The 24,723-nt window shown below is 42.9% G+C and overlaps 1 protein-coding gene across 1 annotated transcript in view; it reads right to left on the reverse strand.

Moving 5' to 3' along the window:
• LOC137380344 (voltage-dependent L-type calcium channel subunit alpha-1D-like) overlaps positions 1 to 24,723 on the reverse strand; it is a 487,921-nt gene that overhangs the window by 123,755 nt on the left and 339,443 nt on the right. Inside the window, exons 38-39 of the mRNA XM_068052272.1 lie at positions 24,303 to 24,404; positions 8,520 to 8,650 (exon numbers count right to left, since the gene is read on the reverse strand). Coding sequence (XP_067908373.1) covers positions 8,520 to 8,650; positions 24,303 to 24,404 — 233 coding nt within the window. The remainder of the gene's footprint in view (positions 1 to 8,519; positions 8,651 to 24,302; positions 24,405 to 24,723) is intronic.

The raw sequence follows: 24,723 nt of genomic DNA on the forward strand, positions 1-24,723 counted from the left end.
ATTCAAGGTAATCAGACAGAGTCAACATGGTTTTGTGAAAGGAAAATCATGTTTAACCAATTTACTGGAGTTCTTTGAACAAGTAACATGTGCTGTGGATAAAAGGGACCTAGTGGATGTAGTGTATGTAGATTTCCAGAAGGCATTTGGTAAAGTGCCACATCAAAGGTTATTGCGGGAAATAAAAGCTCATGGTGTAGTGGGTAACATTTTGGCAGGGATAGAAGATTGGCTAGCTAACAGGAAACAGAGAGTAGGTATAAATGAGTCATTTTCTGGTTGGCAAGATGTAACAAAAGGTGTGCCACAGCGATCAGTGCTGGGGCCTCAACGTTTTACAATTTATATAAATGACTTGGATGAAGGGACCGAAGGTATGGTTGCTAAATTTGCTGATGACACAAAGATAGGTAGGAAAGTAAGTTGTGAAGAGGACATAAGGAGGCTGCAAAGGGATATAGATAGGTTAAAATGAGTGGGCAAAGATCTGGCAAATAGAGTAGAATGTGGGAAAATGTGAAATTGTCCATTTTGGCAGGAAGAATAAAAAAGAAGCATACTATCTAAATGGTAAGAGATTGCAGAGCTCTGAGATGCAAAGGGATCAGGGTGTCCTCGTGAATGAATCGCAAAAGGTTAGTATGCAGTTACAGCAAGTAATTAGGAAAGCTGATAGAATGTTATCATTTATTGTGAGGGGAATTGACTACAAAAGCTCACCACCACTTTCTCAAGGGCAATTAGGGATGGGCAATAAATGCTGGCCTCGCCAGCGATGCCCACATCCCATGAATGAATAAAAAAAAAAGTAGGGAGGTTATGCTTCAGCTATACAGGGCATTGGTGAGACCCCATCTGGAGAACTGTGCACAGTAGTGGTCTCCTTATTTAAGAAAGGATGTAGATGTGTTGGAAGCAGTTCAGAGAAGGTTTACTAGACTAATTACCTGGAATGGGTGGGTTGTCTTATGAGAAAAGGTTGGACAGGCTAGGCTTCTATCTGCTGGAGATTAGCAGAGTAGAGGCAACTTGATTGAAACATATAAGATTCTGAGGGGTCTTGACAGGTGGATGTGGAAAGGATGTTTCCTCTTGTGGGAGAATCTAGAACTAGGGATCACTGTTTAAAAATAAGGGATTGCCCATTTAAGTCAATCAAAAGGCAGTGGAAGCAGAGTCTATTTTTAAGGCAGAGGTAGATAGATTCTTGATAAGCAAGGGGATTAAAGGTTATTGTGGGTAGGCGGGTATATGGAGTCGTTACAGTCATATCAGTCATGATCTTACTGAATGACGGAGCAGGCTCGAGGGGCTGAGTGGCCTACTCCTGCTCCTAACCCGTATGTTCATATGATACTGGCTGATCAGGGCTACCACTAAAGATATGGCTACTAATGCCTGTGAGGGTGCTGAGGAGAGGTACAACACCAGTCACAGGTCAACCTGAGCGATCATCGAGCAGGCCATCGGTCTCTTGAAGATGCGATTCAAGTTCCTGCATCGATTCAGTGGAGCCTTTCAGTATGCCCCAGCAAGAGCCTCATGTATCATCGTGGTCTACTGTATTCAGCACAACCTGGCGCTGCAGAGGGGGAGGCTTTGGACAATGAGGATCGTGAAGCGCTATGCCTTCTTCAATGATGAGGATGTGGAGGAGGCTGCTAACCAGGCAATACAAGATGAAGGACCCAGGGGCCACAGGCAAGGTGCGAGAAAGGGAAGCTCAGGACATGCTAATACATAGACGTTTCAGATGACCCTTACTACTAGTTAGGTCCATACCAATAAAGCCTCACCTTTCTGCAGCCCTGCTGTCGCCTCCTTTATTTACTGACCCATTGCCTTGTGCCCAGTTGTACATCGCACAGCGGCAAGGGGCAGCATCGACCACTTGCGGCGCGGTCCCTTGCATCCAGCCCCTTGAGGAGGCCAGGTTATACCAGAAGTCCGAGAGGCCCACAAAACATGAAAGGAGACAATGGGCTGGACTTTATGCTCAACCCCGTGGTGAGTTTGAAGGCAGGGAGAGCATTTAATCGGGCAGAATCGTGACAGGTGGGGACCCTGCCATTTAAATATTTAAAGTGAAATTGAATTAAAAATAAATACATTTCTTTTGCCCCTCTCCCACCCCCCAGAAATCAATTAAATTAATTATTTGCCCTTCCCCCCCCCCCACAAAAACACTTACCTTCACAATCTGACCTTCCCCCATTACACTGCACAAACGTTAAACTATAACCCTTCCTACCATCCCACCCATAACGTTAATTTGAACCCGTCTCCCCCCGACCCACCCCGCACTGAGAAACGTACCTCCTCCCCCCTCCCCATCAGTGTTACGCCTCACTTTCCCGGATGGGGATCCAAAGGTGCAGCAGTGCCGGCTGCTGGGGTGAAGATTGTGGCGGGACTTCATGAGGCGGTGGGAGAGTAATTAATGCAGGTATTTTAATTTAGTTAATTATTTAAATTGTGGTCCCATCGCTGAGCGGCAGGGGCCCACCGCGGGGCCACACAGCCACCGGCAATATTGGGCCGGGCCCTGCCGGCTTCGAGATCCGTGGCGGGCCTCATCCACAGCCATCTACAGGCCACCACCACCACCCCCCGCCCCTCCATGGATTCCGACGCCGAGGGCTCTGTAGAATCCAGCCCTGTAACTTAATTGTAAATTTTAATGAAGTGATGATCAGTAATAACATGTAATTCTGTTTTACCAAGGATAGACATTGTTTACTTAAAGTTAACTCTGGGTCATAAATTAATGTGTAATACCCTTACACATGCAAAATGATTTTCAGTATAATAAAATTCAGGTTACCATTTCAAATAATATTAAAAGCCGGATATAGACTCACGCAAACAGAATTGTTACAGCACAGAGTGAGGCCATTCGGCCCATCATGTCCACATCAGCTCTCTGAAAGAGAATGTTCCGAATTCCATTCCCTTGCCTTCTCCCCATAACCCTGCACATTCTTCCTTTTCGTATAACTGTCTAATTCCCTTTTGAATGCTTCAATTGAACCTGCCTCCACCACATTCTCAGGCAACGCATTCCAGACCTTAACTACTCACTGTGTGAAAAAGATTTTTCTCACGCCACTTTTGCTTCTCTTACCAAATACTTTAAATCTGTGCACGTTAAGGTGCTAAGGTTCAAAGTTTGTGTCAACAGAAACACCACAGTGCTAAATTTCTGAGGAAATAGCAACAGCATTTCTACTTTCAAGCCTAATATACTTGGTCATCAATCCAATTACACTGTCATAACCAGATGTTGAAATTTAATGATAAAGACAGTGTTGAAAGAAGAAAAAATGATAACATTCCTGATAATCACAATGAAAATGTTTTACAATGTGAATACAGCTGTTATTTGATTTGAATTGAAATGTTGATTTTGCTATAGCAGTTCCTGCTGATTTCCTTTTTCAATACTTTCACAATCACTTTCACTATTGGTCTTTCTTCACAGAGTAATTTGCTCTACTAATAACCCAGTGAAACTGTTGAAGTAACCGAAAAGGACCATCAATTCAGAAATTAAATTTATGGTAAAAATTTGAATTCTGAAAGTTTTTGTTTCAACAACACACCCTCCAGCTGCCAAGATAAGACAAAGGCCAGAATTTTTATGTCCCTCACCGCGCCACCCACCCCCCCCCATCCGCAAAGAGTGGGTTTGTGGCCAGGGTGGGTGGGGGGAAGCATAAGATGGAGTGGGAGGTTCGGAGAGCCCTTCCTGACCCGCACCCGCCTCCACCGCTAATTTACGCAGGGCGGCGGCAAAACCAGCCTGCCCATCCCGGGCCAATCAAGCCCTTAAGTGGCCAGTCGGGTGGCTGGGGGTGGGGGCCCCTCATGATCAGGCACCCTGTGCCCGATGGAGGGCTGCCCCCGATGCCCCAACCACCCCAAACACCCAACAAGCCCCCGTCCCCCCAGTCGACCACCCTTGCCTTGATGGCAACCGACCGATCACCCCGGCGAAGCCCCAAAAACTTTTCCCGGGGCCGTCCTTCCTCTTCTTGTTGATGTTGGGTTGCAGTCCCAGCAGTGGCCAGCCCTCCCGGTGGCACTGCTGGGACTAAGAGCTGCCAGCCCGCTGATTGGCCAGCAGCTCCATTAGGTGGGATATCCTGCCTCAATGTGGTGAAAGTCCTGCCTCAGACCAATTAAGGGCCTGGGGACTGTAAAATGCGGTCTGGCTCCTCAGACCAGGCGGAGGCGGGATTGCCACCGACTTTTCAGTTGGTGGACAGCTCCTGTCCGGTGAAAGTAAAATTCTGGCCAAAGTTATCAACTAAGCTTGATGCTGTTTTTTGAGGAATGAAACTCTAAACTCAAAAATATTTGTAATGTTTGCTTGGGTTTAAAAGATGTATATGGCAGTAGTCGCATATTTAATTCTCATGTATGGAGCATGTAATTTTTCTCAATGATGAACAGATGGCACATTAAAGCTACAGAAGCAGTGGAAATCTCATTTTATTTCACAAGTTTGCCTGTCCTGATCAGAGGTAGAAGTTACATGGATTGCTGGTAGGGCCCAACAGAATATCTACTGATACATCAAAAGTCATGTGCATAGTGGGCATCAAATTTGAAATGTGTCCACAGCACAAAAAATTTTGGCATGCTTCTTTGAATCAAAACGCTCCAATTTTACAAGCCTGCTCCTGAAGAAGAACTACAATCTAAGAATTTCCAAACCCTTTAACTCACCTTCAGCAATGCCATAAGGAGATACACTAGTTTTCTCTCATGTTCTAGTAAATAAACACACAGGGCTGGGTATTCCCTCTGGGGGCACAAAACAGATGTCGGGACTATTTCTGGGTCCTGGACCCACTCCCGGAGGGGAAACAGTCACTCACCTCTGAGTTTCCTTGGGGAGGCTCATTAATGGCCAGAGGGCAGGTTCGCTGTCCAATTAAGGACAGTGGGTGGGCTTTCAAAACTGGGGAACCAATTAGAGGTCTTCCAGCTTGAAATGAGGAGCAAGTTGCAATGGAAAGTAAGTGAGAGGGTGTTTCAAGATAGAGACACCCTTGCTTCAACTTTTTTTAAATCTTTAAATAAAAAATAGATTCAGCAGCTAGGCCACCACTGTTGAGGGTGTGGGGGGGGGGGGGGGGGGGGGGGTAATCCCTTCTACAGGGCGGCCTGTAGCTGTTCCTGCACCCAAGTGGCCTCTAGGCCTGCCTGGAGGGCTGGGCCCCCAGCCTGCTGCCAGGTGCCTGCCTCCAGGCACCTAAACTGGCCCCTGCCTCCTGTGGGAACCCAGAGGCAAGCAGGAAAATTTCAGTTGGCCTCCGTTAATTGGCCTCAATTAGGTTCTTTTGCCGCATGCGGGTGGATAGACCTGCTGGCTGGCCAACAATCTCACCTCTGCAAAAATGGCCTGGAGGTGGGATGGAGCCAGGGAATTGGCATGCTGGCCAGCAGGGCTATTCTTAGCTCCCACCCACCTCCAATCCTGGGCCTGGCGGGAGCCAAAAATCCAGGCCACAGTGTTTTGAAATTCACTAGTGCACAGCTTTAAATACTAAACCACATAGATGTACATCAGTAACTCTGTTCTCCCTTTAATTTGAAGTCTGAACTGTTCTGAAATTTCTATAGATAGCTCATTCCTTTCCCTTTCCTGAATGAGATCTGTAGAGATCTCATGGTGACTTGGTGGGATTTTCACATTTTGGGCTGCATTTTGTGTGGTTCCATGAAGCGGGATCAGAGGCAAGAGGGCAGAGTATTGCGATGGGTGGCGTGGGGGGATTGGGTGGTATACCGAGGGCCCCTTGCCTCAACATTGCCCAGCGATCTTCCCGGCGGCGGGAAAGGCCAACGACGGCCTTCCCGCTCAGAGGCTAATTAAGGCCCCTAACTGGCCTATTAATGGCCGATTAAGGGCCTCGTCCCGCTGCTGCTGGGATCATACCAGTGGCCGGGGAGGGGCGGGGGGGGGCCTCTGCCACATGGGGAGGTGTAACATGAAGCGCTCTCCCTGCGGGCTTGGAGGGGGGGGGGGTCCCTCCTTCGTAGGTAATTTGTGGCTCATAGAGGACCCCCACTGGTAACCAATTCATTCCCTGGAACACCCTCCCCTTGGACTGCAAGACCACCCCCCACCTCCCCTTCACCGGGATCTTCCGGACTGGCCCCGGCGACCCCGCCTCACCCACCTCTTGTTCGGGGTTCCAGTGCTGGGCCTGGGGCCGAGGCCTCTGCAATACCAACCATGGACCACTCCTGGTTGCACTGCTGATACTGTTGAACTGCCAGCCCTCTAATTGGCCGGCAGCTCATGTAGGCGGGATCCCCCTCTTTAAAGGGACAGGAACCCCGCCTCCAGAAGCTTTGATTTAAAAAGACTCCGGGGGCCACGGAAAGGCAGAGGCGGGGCTCCCCCCTCCTTTCTGACCCGGCGCTAGGAGCCTCGCCTCCAGCACAAAATCCAGCCCTTTATTTTAATTGTCATTGCTTTCTGTTTTGTAACAGTCCACAAAAAGTTAAAAGTGGGAAAATTCCCTTGTATATTCTCAGTGGTGCTTTGCAAGATACCCAAGTTTAAACTGGAAGAATCTTGTATTCCTTTAAGAACTGTACTCATTAATGCAGGTGCAGTGTAACCTGCCCAAATTCAACTTGCAGGTTCCAGTTAAGATTTCCATTTTCAAGGCTTATAATCAATACCTTCTACTGTTTACATGAATGCTTTAATTTGATAAATAAATATTTCAGTGGATTTGTATCCAAACTTTTGCATAATGGTATATTAATGTTAAGCTAAATAAACTTTTGTTTGCTCAGGCTAAGTTTCTAGCTGTTACATTTTTCAGTTGACCAGCTAGTTTTATTATCCCAATAACATCATGAGTCTGATATGGAACCAGAAATGAACAGCTAACTGAAATGATTACTGTAACACAGTGATGCTTACTGGCTTGAAGAGTTTTGACAGACTGAAAAACATCTAGGGACAAAAAACTGAGTAATGCTTTAAGCTGCATACTGCAAAACATGATTTTTGAGGTTGCATGTGTTTCCAAGAGGTTGCTTATATACCTCTACTTTATTAATAATAGATGGAGTGACTTCTTGCAAAGACAGTTTCCATGATATTACCACAACTGACTTGACTTATGTATTGATTCCCATACACTAAAAGTACACAATGATTTCTTGTTAACCTCTTCTAAGAAATCTCTGAAGGCACTTCTTTTTTGTGCAAACATGTATTTAAATTGTATTAATGTCCATATAAAACAGATAGAATTTAGTAAGATTGTGAAAAACAGTATAATGTTGCACATGGTATCAGAAAAAAATACAAGTCATCGTATCAGAGAGTTATTGCACAATTGTAGTTGGTCAGTCAACTGGTTGAATTGGCTAATTGCAATTGTAGTTGTCTGTAGTTTTACAGGCTGAAAATTACTGCCTGTGATATTAGTATACAAGCTCACACAATATTTCTTTGCTATTTTAATACAGGCATTAACCCATCTAAATTAAACAGGCTAACATCACCTGTTAAAAAAGCTGGCAAAGAAATACCATTAAAGAAATACCATATGCTGACATCACAAATAATTTTTTAGGTTTATGTGTCTCCAATGGATTGAGCTAAAGGAGGCAGTTATTTTTACAAATATGTTCACCCGTTTGTAATAAACAACATTTATGTATTAATCATTTGCCATATGATTTAGTGTTTGACTCATAATGCAACCAAAGATATTACAAATAGTTAAACAATTATTTGGTCTGCAATACCCAGGGCTACTCAAGTTTCCAAGCATAGATATGGGTCATTATCAAATAATTATTGAAGATTGAAGCAACAATGCAAGCAAGCACATTCCATTCAAACTGTTCAAAATGCATATTTCCTTAAATACTGGCTTTATATTGCTCTATATATTGATATTTTCCCATTTATTGCCAATGCAGGATAATTCATTTTAACTGGTATGTCATGCAAAATACTGGCTGAAGATGCACAAAAAAGTGGTAAATAGTCTTCGTATGAAGATGAATCAGCCGTGAGCATATATAAAAGCTGCAGTAAAAAAACAAAAAGGCTACATGCAACTCACTAATCTGACCCTCACAGTGGTCTTTACTTTTGCATAAAATACAGGATGATGCAACAGCCATCATATTTTATACCAACAATAATATGACAATATATTATATTAACTCATTAATATAAAACTTACTTTTTGAAATTATGCAGTGGTATAGTAGCACATAAAAGCTTTATGTAAATGTCTGAAATTTCAAGGAAATATTAACCCATTTAAATAGGTTATAACCTCTGCTAAAACAGCAGCGAGAGAATTTTTGATGAATACACAATGTAAATACACTACTATCACATAGCACAATTTAAAGGCCTTTATGTTAAAATCAAATGCTGTATCTGGGTGCATTTTGTATGCCCTTTAAAAAATCACATGACAAGCACCTTTAGAAACATACCTTACAAGTTATCAAATTAATCTCACCTGTAGAGCAACTGTAGTATTCTTTCTGGGTTGCTTTCCTACCAAGCCTTGTTCCTTGCGTCGCTTGAATTTCCTAAAGTAGTCCTGTATCAGGAAGGTGGCATAGAACTTCCCCACGGTTACCTCATCATCTATGTGAATAGACGAAACAGATTCCTCCTTTTTCAGAACAATAGCTTCTTTCTAATCATCCTGGAACTTTGTATTTTCTGCTTTCTGTAAACCTATGTTCTAAACTTTATAACAATGTGTGTTTATGTCAAATAATATATAAAAATATACTTTGAAGTTAAGTTTGAAGGAATTAAATTCAAGAATTAAACTGTACTAAATATAATCTTTTACAGGTAGCTTATTAGCAAAATAATTAAAGGTGAATAATAGACATCACATTTCTCGTGCAAAATTGTCTATGCACTGTAAAATGATAAAATATGTCACTCCTTTACTTTGTCCCATAGACTAGATGAGGGGATTTTCTCTAATATTAAATGTAGTTAGAGAGTTAGATATGTTTGCAGTATACAGTAAACATATTTGCTGCTGTTCTGTAGTCTTACAAATTTGAAATGAATAGCAAATATCTCTCGATAATTTGTTTGTAACTCTGTGTTGGGTAAGTATAGTCTCAATAAAGCATCTACCCTTCCATATAACAGAAATTGATTTTTAAAAATGTTATTTTAAAATAGTACATTGAAATCTCGTATCAATCTCAAAATTATTTGCAGGTATTACTTTCAGCAGTCTTCTCATTTAATTGTATACATGTGTCTCAAATGATAAGGCTATAGAGAGTGGTCCGATTTTTAAAAAATTCATTCATGGGTCGTGGGTGTCACTGGCTAAGCCAGCATTTATTGCCCATCCCTAATTGCCCTTGAGAAGGTGGTGATGAAATGCCTTCTTGAACCCCTGCAGCCCATGTGAGGTAGGTACACCCACAGGGTTGTTAGGAAGGGAGTTCCAGGATTTTGACCCAGCGACAGTGAAGGAATGGTGATGTAATTCCAAGTCAGGATGGTGTGTGACTTGGAGGGAAACTTGCAGGTGGTGGTGTTCCCATGCATTTGCTGTCCCTGTCCTTCTAGGTGGTAGAGGTCGTGGGTTTGGAAGGTGCTGTCTAAGGAGCCTTGGTGCATTGCTGCAGTGCATCTTGTAGATGGTACACACTGCTACCACTGTGGGAGTGAATGTTTGTGGATGGGGTGCCAATCAAGCGGGTTGCTTTGTCCTGGATGGTGTTAGGCTTCTTGAGTGTTGTTGGAGTTGCACTCATCCAGGCAAGTGGAGAGTATTCCATCACATTCCTGACTTGTGCCTTGAAGATGGTGGACAGGCTTTGGGGAGTCAGGAGGTGAATTACTCGCTGTAGGATTCCTAGCCTCTGACCTGCTCTTGTAGCCACTGTATTTATATGGCTACTCCAGTTCAGTTTCTGGTCAATGGTAACCCCCAAGATGTTGATAGTGGGGGATTCAGCAATCATAATGCCATTGAATGTCAAGGGGAGATGGTTAGGTTCTCTCTTGTTGGATATACTCATGGCCTGGCACTTTTGTAAAATGCGCAAGCTTCCTGTGCTGTGCAAAAAATCATTAGTAAGCCTCAAAGACTAATTATGGGACAGTCGCAGGCCTTCCAGTTGTTACGTGCACTTTTGGCATGTCACTAGTTATAGTCCCAAAAACAGAGAATAACAAATTACCACTCCATTGTTCTTTTAAGGATGGAAAACCTTACAGAACAAGATCTTTTCTCAGTTGGCACATTACTCTTTGTAAATCTTCTATTTAGATATGAATAAATTTGATAATATTATCAGTTCAGAATGTTTAGTAGAATAATAATGAGGTTGTACAGTTAAGAATGAAAATACATTCTATTTTCTAAGTTTAAAGTATACCAAACATTCAAATATGTAATCTGTATTATTCACCTTCATGACTGATGTGAACTAAAATTGCAAGGCTGCAAAATTATTAAACATAGGGCACAAACAGATGTTAGGTTAAGTGTACAAATAAAACAGATCACTCAACTAACAATGGATCAAATTGTTTTTTGTTTTTTTAAAAAATTGTCACATCCAATTATGACTAAACAGTTGGGCATCGTTATCTCTAACTTATACAGAAATGAATTTTAAAAAATGGCTCATAATACATCACACCCTCAAGCTATGCAGGATATACGCTTTTGTTGATTTGCAAGTAACTCTATTAGTGACCTCCAGAAACTATAAGTAAATATTGCACAAACTTTTTCTAAATTAGGAATACGTTACAGGACATCCTATTTTTCTGAGAGGAAAAACCTGAATACTCTCATTCTTAAGTTGTGTGGGCCATTGGCAGATGAACTAAAGATATGTGGTAAAATTCCTGGCTCTGTGCCTAAGCACACTGGATCACCTGTGCTTACTGGACATTGGAAAATCGGTCAGATCAGAGTGCACGTCTGTAAATTAAGCCATCCACTTTTCCTTCCAAAACGGTTTTCCAATATTCACTGCCAGTGGGCCTGGGGGCAGACCCAAGAATTTTTTCTCTATAATTTTTAGGGTGCTGTTCAGGTCTACAAAGAGTTTAATAATGGACATGATGGATGGGTAATGTTATTCACTGCTTGTTTTCGTTCAGGCAGTCAACATAATTTCATAGTCCGTGAAAGTCCACAGCCTATTGCATTTTTTGAATTAAAACTGGTTGTGTAGTTCAGAGAATACAAGAGCTAGAAATGAAAGAAAAATGTCACAAGATATAATGGGGACATTTTCCCAGCAATGGGGTTAGAGGCATTTTGTGCCTAAAAAGTACTGTTAATAATATCATGGACTAATGCTTAACACGTATGATATTCCTTTGTCCACTATTTAAGTGGGGCATTAATCATTTAAAATAAATGGGATAAATCCCCAATCAATATAGTAGTTTAGAGAATTTCACACAAACACGCTAAACATTCATTTACTGACACTATCAAACATAATTTCTGGTTATTGTTCCAGCAGAGTAGAAGTCTTTCTTCTTTCTCCATTCCATGCAATGAATAACCTGTGGATAGTTGACGTTATGGTGGGCAGCCATAAAGGCAGGGCTAAAGTGTGGCGAGTCGAAGAGGCTTAGCAGTTGGCAGGAAAAAAGACAGAGGCGCAAGGGGAGAGCCAACTGTGTAACAGCCCCGACAAACAAATTTTTCTGCAGCACCTGTGGAAGAGCCTGTCACTCTAGAATTGGCCTTTATAGTCACTCCAGGCACTGCTCCATACACCACTGACCACCTCCAGGCGCTTACCCACTGTCTCTCGAGATAAGGAGGCCAAAGAAGAAGAGTTGACGTTACCACCAAGGGGCAAAAGTGCAAAACGGTATTTGTTTTTTTGGCACTGCCATCCCTCACCTTAATGAGCACAAAGATTAATCCAAAATATAACGTCATGAATCATGTAAATACTGTTGCAATAGAGCTTCTTCATGACAGCATAGATTATAATTAATTAAATGTACCTGTTATTCAATCATTGTTGTTAAGTGAACAGTGTATGAAGAAGTATTTATACTAATTCTAACAGGCAATAAGCACCCAAGAACTAAACTCATGAATCCAGTTCAAAAGCAACTTACATAACAGGATGATTGTTTTCCTTACAACTGCAACTAGTTTAATAGCATTAGGTTAAAAAAAAACTATTCAAAGAGCCATGTTGGTTAAGCTTTTCTCAAACCTAAAAAGGCTTATCGTATTTACAGCACAGAAACAGGGCACAGACCAACAGGTCTATGCCAGTGTTTATGCTCCACACAAGCCTCCTCCTACTCGCCTTCATCTAACCCCATCAACAGATCCTTCTCCTCCTTTTTCCCTTGTGCACTAACTAGCTTTCTCTTAAATGCATCTCATCTGAACTCATCTGAAGCATAATTTTACTTGAAAGATCACATGCAAATGCATGAGAGACAATTGCTTTTGCTTAAAGTATTTTGCTGTACTAAAGTAAATCATCAGATACCAGTACCGCTGCCAGCTGTCATCCCAGCATTCAGAGCTCAAAGTATCTTTGAGGCTGTCTCGAATGGGGTCCAAACCCAACCAATCTGACTCGGAAGAGGAAGTACCACCAGTGGTCACTCCATGTGGACTCAACTATCCTATTGGATGTCATCCAGTATTTAGGAGACCATATCTAGTCTCCACTTGCCTGGGCTATATGGGGCTCTAACCCTTCAAGTTATGTCTCAGAGGGAGGAATACTATCACTGGGCTAAGGGCTCATTCCACTTGCATTGTATAGTGCTTTTAATCTAGAATAACATAGCAAGATGATTCATAGAGGCCTAATGAGACAAAAATGGATGTCACAACAAAGAAGATGACATGAGGAGGAGTGACTAAAAGCTTGGTGAAAGAAGTAGGTTTTAAGAAGGAAAGGGAGGTGGTATTTAGGGAGAGAATTCCAGAATGTGGTGCGAAGATTGCTTAAAGCACCAATAGTGAGGCGAATGGAGAGTGGGATGCACAAAAGGCCAATGTTAGAAGAATGCAGAGTTTGGGGAAATGTCAGTTAGGGAAGTCAATCCCATAAAGGGATTGAAATACAAAAGGAGAATTTTAAATTTGAGGTGCTGAGGGCCAGGGAGCCAATACAGGTCAGCATAAATAGGGTGAAGGGTGAGCATGACTTGATGTAGTGTAGGATACAGTCAGCAGATTTTTTATTTATTTGTTTTATGGGGATGTGGGCATCGCTGGCCAGGCCAGCATTTATTGCCCATCCCTAATTGCCCATGAGAAGGTGGTGCTGAGATGCCTTCTTGAAACACTGCAGTCCATCTGGTGTAAGTGCACCCACAGTGCTGATAGGGAGTTCCAAATTTTGACCTAGCAACAGTGAAGGAACAGCGATATAGTTCCAAGTCAGGATGTGTGTAGCTTGGAGTGGAATTTGCAGGTGGTGGTGTTGCCATGCACCTGCTGCCCTTGCCCTTCTAGGTCGTAGAGGTCGCGGGTTTGGAAGGTGCTGTCTAAGGAGCCTTGGTGCGTTGCTGCAGTGCATCTTGTAGATGGTACACACTGCTGCCACTGTGCATCAGTGGTGGAGGGTGTGAATGTTTGTAGATGGGGTGCCAATCAAGCGGGCTGCTTTGTCCTGAATGGTGTTAAGCTTCTTAAGTGTTGTTGGAGTTGCACCCATCCAGGCAAGTGAGACAGTATTCCATCACACTCCTGACTTGTGCCTTGTAGGTGGCGGACAGGCTTTGGGGAATCAGGAGGTGAGTTACCGGCCGCAGGATTCCTGGCCTCAGACCTACTCTGTAGCCACGGTATTTATCTGGCTACTCCAGTTCAGTTTCTGGTCAATAGTAACCCCTGGGATGTTGATGGTGGAGGATTTAGCACTTGTAATGCCATTGAGTGTCAAGGGGAGATGGTTAGGTTCTCTCTTGCTAGAGATGGTCATTGCCTGGCACTTGTGTGTTGCAAATGTTACTTGCCACTTATCAGCCCAAGCCTGGATATTGTCCAGGTCTTGCTGCATTTCTGCACGGACTGCTTCAGTATCTGAGGAGTCACGAATGCTGCTGAACATTATGCAATCATCAGCGAACATCCCCACTTCTGACCTTATGACTGAAGGAAGGTCATTGATGTAGCAGCTGAAGATGGTTGGGCCTAGGACACTATCCTGAGGAACACCTGCAGTGATGTCCTGGAGCTGAGATGATTGACTTCCAACAAGCTCAACCAACTTCCTTTGCGCTAGGTGCGACTCCAATCAAAGAACAAAGCACAGCACAGTACAGCACAGGAACAGGCCATTCGGCCCTCAGAGCCTGCGCCAATCTTGATGCCTGCCTAAACTAAAACCTTCTGCACTTCCGGGGACTGTATCCCTCTATTCCCATCCTATTCATGTATTTGTCAAGATGCCTCTTAAACATCGCTATCGTACCTGCTTCCACCACCTCCCCCGGCAGCAGGTTCCAGGCACTCACCACCCTCTGTGTAAAAAAACTTGCCTCGCAAATCCCCTCTAAACTTTGCCCCTTGCACCTTAAACCTATGTCCCCTAGTAACTGACTCTTCCACCCTGGGAAAAACCTTCTGACTATCCACTCTGTCCATGCCACTCATAACTTTGTAAACCTCTATCATGTTGCCCCTCCACCGCTGTCGTTCCAGTGAAAACAATCCGAGTTTATCCAACCTCTCCTCATAGCTAATGCCCTCCAGACCAGGCAACATCCTGGTAAACCTCTTCTGTACCTCTCCAAAGCCTCCACTTCCTCTGGTAGTTTGGGGACCAGAATTGCACGCAATATTCTAAGTGTGGCCTAACTAAGGTTCTGTACAGCTGCAGCATGACTTGCCAATTTTTATACTCTATGCCCTGACCGATGAAGGCAAGCATGCCGTATGCCTTCTTGACTACCTTATCCACCTGCGTTGCCACTTTCAGTGACCTGTGGTGTATGCCCAGATCTCTCTGCCTGTCAATACTCCTAAGGGTTCTGCCATTTACTGTATACTTCCCACCTGTACTAGATCTTCCAAAATGCATTACCTCACATTTGTCCAGATTAAACTCCATCTGCCATTTCTCCGCCCAAGTCTCCAACCGATCTATATCCTGCTGTATCCTCTGACCATCCTCATCACTATCCGCAACTCCACCAACCTTTGTGTCGTCTGCAAACTTGCTAATCAGACCAGCTGCATTTTCCTCCAAATCATTTATATATAATACAAACAGCAAAGGTCCCAGCACTGATCCCTGCGGAACACCACGAGTCACGGCCCTCCATTCAGAAAAGCATCCTTCCACTGATACCCTCTGTCTTCTATGACCGAGCCAATTCTGTATCCATCTTGCCAGCTCACCTCTGATCCCGTGTGACTTCACCTTTTGTACCAGTCTGCCATGAGGGACCTTGTCAAAGGCTTTACTGAAGTCCACATAGACAACATCCACTGCCCTTCCTTCATCAATCATCTTCGTCACTTCCTCAAAAAACTCAATCAAGTTAGTTACACACGACCTCCCCTTCACAAAACCATGCTGCCTCTCGCTAATAAGTCCATTTGTTTCCAAATGGGAGTAAATCCTGTCCCGAAGAATCCTCTCTAATAATTTCCCTACCACTGATGTAAGGCTCACCGGCCTATAATTTCCTGGATTATCCTTGCCACCCTTTTTAAACAAAGGAACAACATTGGCTATTCTCCAGTCCTCTGGGACCTCACCTGTAGCCAATGAGGTACAAAGATTTCTGTCAAGGCCCCAGCAATTTCTTCCCTTGCCTCCCTCAGTATTCTGGGGTAGATCCCATCAGGCCCTGGGGACTTATCTACCTTAATGCTTTGTAAGATGCCCAACACCTCCTTCTTTTTGATAACGACATGACCCACACTATCTACCCTAGACTCATCATCCACCAAGTCCTTCTCTTTGGTGAATACCGATGCAAAGTACCCATTTAGTACCTCGCCCATTTCCTCTGGCTCCACACATAGATTCCTTCCTCTGTCCTTGAGTGGGCCAACCCTTTCCCTGGTTACCCTCTTGCTCTTTATATACGTATAAAAAGCCTTGGGATTCTCCTTAATCAGCGGAGAGTTTCCCCCCCGATTCGCATCGACTCCAGTTTTGCTGGGGCTCCTTGATGCCATAGTTGGTCAAATGCTGCTTTGATGTCAAGGGCAGCCACTCTCACCTCACCTCTTGAGTTCAGCTCTTTTGTCCATGTTTGAACCAAGGCTGTAATGAGATCAGGACCTGAGTGGCCCTGGCAGAACCCAAACTGAGCTTTACTGAGCAGGTCATTGCTAAACAAGTGCCGCTTGATAGCACTGTTGACAACACCTTCTATCACTTTACTGATGATTGAGAGTAGACTGATGGGGCGGTAATTGGCCGGGTTGGATTTGTCCTGCTTTTTGTGTACAGCACATACCTGGGCAATTTTCCACATTGCCGGGTAGATGCCAGTGTTGTTGCTGTACTGGAACGGCGCGGCAAGTTCTGGAGCACAAGTCTTCAGTACTATTGCCGGAATGTTGTCAGGGCCCATAGCCCTTGCAGTATCCAGTGCCTTCAGTCGTTTATTGATATCACGTGGAGTGAATCGAATTGGCTGAAGACTGGCATCTATGATACTGGGGACTTCAGGAGGAGGCCGAGATGGATCATTCACTCAGCAATTCTGGCTGAAGATTGTTGCAAATGCTTCAGCCTTATCTTTTGCACTGATGTGCTGAGCTCCATCATTTGTGGAGCCATCTCCTCCAGTTTGTTGTTTAATTGTCCATCACCATTCACGACTGCATGAGGCAGGACTGCAGAGCTTAAATCTGATCCGTTGGTTATGCGATTGCTTAGCTCTGTCTATTACATGCTGCTTACGCTGTTTGGCATGCAAGTAGTCCTGGGTTGTAGCTTCACAGGTTGACACCTCATTTTGAGGTATGCCTGGTGCTGCTCCTGGCATGCCCTCCTGCACTCCTCATTGAACCAGGGTTGGTCCCCCGGCTTGATGGTAATGGTAGAGTGCGGGATATGTCATTTTCAAATGCATTGAGGATTAGACATTGGCCAGGAGCATATTAGAATAATTGACTCTAGAGCTGACAAAGACATGGATTTGGGTTTAAGAAGCAGGAGCAGAGATGTGTGATGCTGCTACAGAGGTGAAATAGGCAGGCTCTGTGATGGAGAGTGTATAGGGGTTGGAAGTTCAGCTCAGGGTCAAATGGATCATCAAGATCATGAACAAGTCAGGAGCAGGAGGTGCACATTATAAAAAGGAAAGCTTGAAGAGGGCAAACGGGAGAATAGAAAATAAAGATTTTCTTTATTTGGAGAAAGATTTGACTTGGTGGGCAAGGACCGGGGGACGGGGAAGCGGTGGGGAAAAGTGTAGAGACAGCTGAACAGATAGTCTCAATCTTAGTGGTAAAGAAGTCAATGAGTTCCCCATATTTTTTGTTGGGATGTAAGGTTGGAGGAAGCAGGGGAGAGTGGCTCATGATGGCTGTTTATAGGGGAAAGAAGCCAAGATGATCCTGGAGTAAAGAACTTTTCGCAGAGGAGAGTAAGGCCTGATCCTAATTTGCATGGTCCAGCCAGCTCTGGTGATGGATAGATAAACTGGTATTCTGCTGGGTATGCTCAAGCTTCCATCCTTGGATTTAAGGGAGCAAAGGTGGGAGGCATACTATGGGAATCGACTTAGGTGTGTAGGAGAGATTATATTGCTGGAGAGGTTTAGGGGGGCGAGATGATCACGAATTCAGAGGAGAAAAGGCAAGGGGAACTGAGATGAAGATTCAAATTACTGATGAGGAGCTGCTCAGTGCAAAGGTTGTGGGAGGAAAGGAAGGAGGCTATCTTAGTGAGAAACTTGGTGTGTGCTTGAGAGAGCAGTCGACAATAAGGATTTTAAAGGAGAGGTGAGGGTATGGAACAAGGTGGTCATTACCACTGCAAAATCGGGGCCAATGTAATCTGCAATAACCTAATGCATAGCAAGGGCTTTGTTCACAAATAAATGGACATTCTGGAGAGAAATGAGAGCAGTGAGTGTTGGTCCACTGGCAGGGGGCACTGGTGAGTGGGACAGGAAGGAGGTCGTGACATTAGTCGACAGCAGACATGCTAGGTGGGAAGATCGCTAAGAGAGGAGGATGGAGCAGTTGGCATACTCATCCTGAAGGATGCAATGAGTGATGGGTTGATGGGCCCTTTGGAAAATACTAAACGAAGCACAATGGGGAGCTGTGGCCTTAGCCAATGGGGTTTCAAGTGTGGGACATTGGCAGAAGACTGGGCAGGCAGGTGTAGGCATGGCAGGGATTGTGGTAGACAATGTATCCAAGAGGGCAGAAAAGAAAGGTGGCATAAAGGAGCAACAATTTTAAATTGCAGGTGGCAAGGACACCAATCCAAAGCCAGTTGGGTTGTTTTTAAACAGGCCATTTAGAAGAACAAGGACAGCAGGCACATGGGAACACCACCACCTGCAAGTTCCCCTCCAAGTCCCCACTATCCTGACTTGGAAATATATCACCATTCCTTCACTGTCACTGGGTTAAAATCCTGGAACTCCCTCCCTAACAGCATTGTGGGTGTACCTCCACCACAAGTAATGCAGCAGTCCAAGAAGGCAGCTCACCACCTGCTTCTCAATGGCAATTGGGGATAGGCAACAAAAGCTGGTTTTGCCAGCACTGCCCAGATCCCATGATTGAAATAAAAAAAATTGAGGCCCATTAATGCAGACGTGGCCCAATTTGCAATTTTTGCCTGAGACCCAAGCAGTGGTGATTTCCTCGCCATACAAAATCTACCAAGAATAAGAGCTAGGGCCAGAAGTGACACAGCAAAGTGAGGTTTTTTTTTTGTATTCTTGTGGACCAGGCGGAGTAGGTGTGCTCCTGGCCTCACAAGGAAACCTTGGGGTCCTCTGCTCTGGGACTGCCACCCTCACACCCCAGCCAACCCAACCAGGATTTAACTTCCTGCCTGTCCACTTACCTTACTTTACTGGCTTGATTTTAATGGCAGGGCAGCTGCTTCTCAATGATTTCCAAGCTGTTTTGGTTGGGAAGTCTGCCAGGGGCATTTAAGTGAGACCATTAGAACATAAGAGCATAAGAAATAGGAGCAGGAGTAGGCCATTTGGCCCCTCGCGCCTGCTCTGCCATTCAGTAAGATCATGGCTGATCTGATTGTGGCCTCAACTCCACTTTATAGCCTGTCCCCCATAACCCTTTACTCCCTTGTAGATCAAAAATCCGTCCAGCTCAGCCTTGAATATATTCACTGACCCAGTCTCCACAGCTCTCTGGGGAAGAGAATTCCAAAGATTAACAACCCTCTGGGAAAAGAAATTCCTCCTCATCTCTCTCTTAAATGGGAGACTCCTTATTGTGAAACTGTGCCCCCTAGTTCTACATTCCCAAATGTGGGGAAACATCTTCTCAGTATCTACCGTGTCAAGCCCCCTCAGAATCTTATATATTTCAATTAGATCACCTCCCATTCTTCTAAACTCCAATGAATATAGGCCCAACCTGCTCAACCTTTCCTTATAAGACAACCCCTTCATCCCAGGAATCAACCTAATAAACCTTCTCTGATCTGCTTACAGGTATATCTCTGCTTAAATAAGGAGACCAACACTGTACGCAGTGCTCTAGGTGTGGTCTCACCAATGCTCTGCACAGTTGTAGCAAGACTTCCCTACTTTTATACTCCATCTCCCTTGCAGTAAAGGCCAACATTCTATTTGCCTTCCTAATTACTTGTTGTACCTGCATGCTAACTTTTTGTGATTCATGTACGAGAACATGTATTGTATTGCAGCGTTCTGCAGTCTCTCTTCATTTAAATAATATTCTGCTTTTCTACTCTTCCCACCAAAGTGGACATCCTGACATTTTCCCACATTATACTCCATCTGCCAAATTTTTGCCCACTCAATTAACCTATCAACATCCCTTTACAGACTCTTTTGTATCTTCCTCACAATTTGCTACCTATCCAACCTATCTTTGTATTGTCAGCAAATTTTGCTACATTACACCAGTCTCTTCACCTATGTCATTAATATAGATTGTAAATAATTAAGACCCCAGCACTGATCCCTGTGGCACTCCACTAGATACAGTTTGCCAACCTGAAAATCACCATTTATCCTGACTCTCTGTTTCCTGGTAGTTAGCAAATCCTGTATCCATGTTAATATATTACCCCCTAACACCATGAGCTCTTATCTTGTGCAGTAACCTTTTATCTGGCACCTTATTGAATGCCTTTTGGAAATCCAAATACACTACAACTACTGGTTCCCCTTTATCCACTCTGCTTGTTACATCCTCAAAGAAATCTAATAAATTTGTCAAACACCATTTTCCTTTCACAAAACCACATTGACTCTGCTTGATTGTATTATGATTTTCTAATGTCCTGCTACTACTTCCTTAATAATGGATTCCAGCATTTTTCCAATGACAGACATTAGGTTAACTGGCCTGTAGTTTCCTGCTTTCCGTCTACCTCCTTTCTTGAATGGAGATGTTACATTTGTGGTTTTCCAATCCACTGTGACCTTTCCAGAATCTCGGGAATTTTGGAAGATTACAACCAATGCATCCACTATCTCTGCAGCCACTTCTTTTAAAACCCTAGGATGCAGGCCATCAGGTCTAGGGGACTTGTCAACCTTTAGTCCCATTAGTTTTCTTGTACTTTTACTCTTGTGACAGTGATTGTTTTAAGTTCGTCCCTCCCTTTTGCCCATGATTTTATACGATTCTTGGGATTTTTTTTGTGCCTTCTTCTATGAAGACAGATACAAAACATTTGTTCAAAGTCTCTGCCATTTCCTTGTTTCCCATTACTAATTCCCCAGTCTCATCCTCCAAGGACCAAGGTTTACTTTATTTCCTCTTTTCCTTTTTACATACTTGTAGAAGCTCTTACTGTATGTTTTTATATTTCTTGCTAGTTTACTCTCAAATTCTAATTCTACCGTCTTTATTTCTTTTTAGTCATCCTTTGCTGATTTCTAAAATTTTCCCAATCTTCTGGCCTACCACTAATCTTCGCAGCATTATACGCCTTTTCTTTCAATTTGGTACTATCCTTAACTTTCTTAGTTAGCCACAGATGGTGCATCCTTCTCATAGAGTATTTCTTTCTCAATGGTATATATCTTTGTTGAGAGTTATGCAATATCTCCTCCGCCTTTAAAATTGGCGGAGTTTGCCTGCTTGCTTTGCTGCGTAACTGTCCAGAAATGAAATCAAAGCAACAGAATTTGTTTATACTGGACTCCTCACATCTGGTTATCAAATGTAGGGAGTCAGCTCTGGGATCATGAAATATGAGGGAGAGGGTGTACCTAGAGTACAGGATGGTCAAAGGGCTGGAAATGTATTGTGCTGCTTGTGGAGGGAAATGAAAACTTGTTGCAGTCAAATCATTCAAAAATGTGTGACTGTTTTGTGAATTTTGATGTGCTTTGTATTTGATATACCATAATTTTTAAGGATAAGGAGTGGTGTGTGAGGAACTGCCAGGGTAGCCGTATCACGGAGGGAATTTTTAAAGCTATGTAATTATTTTATTTTAATTTGGTGGAATTTGATTGGAAAAAAATGAAAGTTAGAGAGAATGTTATGTGTAACATGATTGGTGAATAATGGAAATAGAAGTAAACAAATAATATCCAATTAGAAAGTTATTGTTAATGTAACAATGGTGGCGAAGGAAAAGTGCAAATCAATGAGGAAGAATAAGTTGATACACAGGAAGGGATTCTCCTCTTTGAGTCGGAGTTCCAGGTGGACAGGATTTCCACGCGCCCCTTCATATCTGCCTCAAGTCTCACCTACTTTTATACTGGCTTTGAGTACACTTTCTATGCATGGGGGATCCTTGGTAGGATTCCTGCTATCTAAGGGAAATGGGGTTAGTGCGGGCAAGTGGAATTAAGGTCGAGATCAGCCGTGGTCTTATTAAATGGCAGAACAGTCTCGAGGGGCCTTATGGCCTATTCCTGTTCCTATTTCTTATGTTCCTAAGAGGAAGAATGGCAGTATGCAGGGATGCTGCTGTAGGACCCAGAGAGCCAAGTGTGTCGTTAAGGGGACAGGAGCATGTCCCACTGAAGGCCTTGAATGAGACCAGGGCCTACAGCAGGTATGTGTTTGGGTGGAATGGAGGGAGAGTGGCTACTACAAGGCTCTCTCCCTCCATGGGGAACTCAGAACCATTAGCACCACATCTTGGTGTTTACTGTCATCTTCCACAAGGTGGCCCAGGGATTGTGAAGTAAATATAATGTAAACCTGGCTTTGGCCCTTTGCTAGCATTTACATGTAGCAGACATAGAAGTAGTTGGCATCAGAAGTCTCAGCAGGATTGGGGGTGGAAAATCTTGACAGGGTAACGAGGCGGTGATGGTTAGCCTCAAAACTGTGTGCATTTTCATCATTCTCCACCATAATCATGCCCAATTTAAGGTGGGATAACAGGAAAACTCCCCCCACATGGTCATGATGCGGACAACAGACGTAAGAAATGTTATTAGCAATGTACAATGTCAAAGGATGACTTGTAAAGATTATTTAATTTATAAGTACACAACTGCAACTCTATAAACAAACAAAAACATTTCTGCATTAAATTTCAAGTAATTTTATATATCATTTTAAGGTTGCCTAATTTGTGGAAAGTATGCAGTATAGTATTTTGAAGAATTTCACAGAGAGCTATTTTAAAATACTGTCAGACTACAGGGGTAATTTTTCAACTTCACGCTTCCAGTGAGTAATCTCACCCATTAGGATGGATATTGGAATATGGGAATAGGTTGCCTGTGATTTCCCAAACATTAATTTGAATGATTTGAAAACTATATGCAGCAGTGCTGAAATTCAGTCAGCAGTGCAAAGGTGAAGCATTATCCCTTATATTTCTAGACTATGAAGAAGTTCTCAGGTAAAAGGGATTTTTAGTGTTTGGTGCCCTACAATTCTTGTTGTTGTGTAAGTATTATTTATTGTATATTATCCATCGTGATTGACGTGACAAATATTTTGCTGCCATTAATGTTTCTACCTTAGTAATTTCTGTTTTTGCACCCCTCAATTTGTCTCATCAAGGACACAACCAAATATTTAACAGAAAACTTATTTGCCTAATTCAGTTGGATAATTTGTTCTGTTTGTGCCCATCTCACAACAAATATTGTTCAGATTCAAAACATTCTGGGAGAAGTTAACCCTTATCATGATAAGCAAAGATGAGCTCGATACAATTAGCACATCAAATGCAGTGAATACAAGTGTAAAGGCTAATAATTCTGTCAATTAAAGCATGTGTTTACTGAATAATTAGCATGCTTGAAAACTAGTTGTAACTTTGTAGTAATACAAGCATGAATGTATTAAACTTTGCAAAGATGAAAAGCCTCCTTATTGTTTCTGATTTCTGAGACATGCAGACAGACAGAACTGGCTGTGTGGAATATTTCTGAAGCATGGGTCTCCATTTCAAAGAAATCTTAAGGGAAGCAGTTGTTAAGAGGCAACACGAGTTCCATGCCACCGGCCTAAAACAGAATTGCTTCAGAATATTCTTACAGACTGAGAGAAGAAAGGGACAGAAGCTGCAGAGAAGCTCAAGCAAAAAAGTTGAAATGTTATTGGATACATGCATTGCTATCTTCATCTATGCCATGCAAGCATTAAGAACAAAGTTGAAGCAAATGGTCACTTAAGTAAGTTTGAAAATATTAATTTTAAAAATTAAGTAGTATTTAGCAAAATTCAAAGCTTGAAGAATACCAAATATCAACAAGGATTTTAACAACTATTAATAATTAAATATGTGATAATATTTTCATTACTCATTACTTATCTTGTTGAGCTGCAGACCTTATCTCTGTTTACTTACCATTTTGCTGCATTATATTATACACTGCGGCAAGTAAACAACAAATACTATGACTACTTTTCCCATAAAATATACTTCAATACAATAACTGTAGCTTCAAATAAATTGTCAGATAAGTCTTCAAACTTGAGTTGCTTATCAACTACTAAGAACAAGAAGTGAATTATAACCTTAAAGCACATTTCCCTCTCACTCCAAATACAAAATCAATGATGTCAAATGTTTTATTTGGATTATTATTCAATAACAAAATAGCAAAAAGCTTGTGATTCTTTGTAATTAACAGCAGTGAAAATCAATCTGAAAGTCATAGCACTAACCATCAGCTGGAGGCACCACCTGGTCTAGCAACTTCATGCTAGTTCGCTTCCAGATTTTTTTAATAACAGCTCTCAGTTCCTCATTAGCTTGATCTAGGTTGCCTGTATCAAAGGAGAAAAAGCATATAACAGAATCAGCCACATGAAGATTTTGAAAAAGTGGAGCTGCACTCAATATACCATTTTCAGTAAAATGAATGATTTCGGCTGGTAAGATTTATCAGATATTGATATCAATATAGGCCAACCATAATTGAAAACACATGGGCTTAATTCAGAAATTGTCACAAAGCCAACTGCTCTGTCTTTTTGCTTCACATCCTCCATTGCAAAGGTGATGAAACAGTGTATCTGTGACTCCCTTAATTGCAAGTGCGTTGAAACCTGAGAGATGTTACTGTTGTGACCTGCTGGATGTAGC

The sequence above is a fragment of the Heterodontus francisci genome, chromosome 19 (assembly GCF_036365525.1).
Source record: "Heterodontus francisci isolate sHetFra1 chromosome 19, sHetFra1.hap1, whole genome shotgun sequence".
In the NCBI taxonomy this organism is placed as follows: Eukaryota; Metazoa; Chordata; class Chondrichthyes; order Heterodontiformes; family Heterodontidae; genus Heterodontus; species Heterodontus francisci.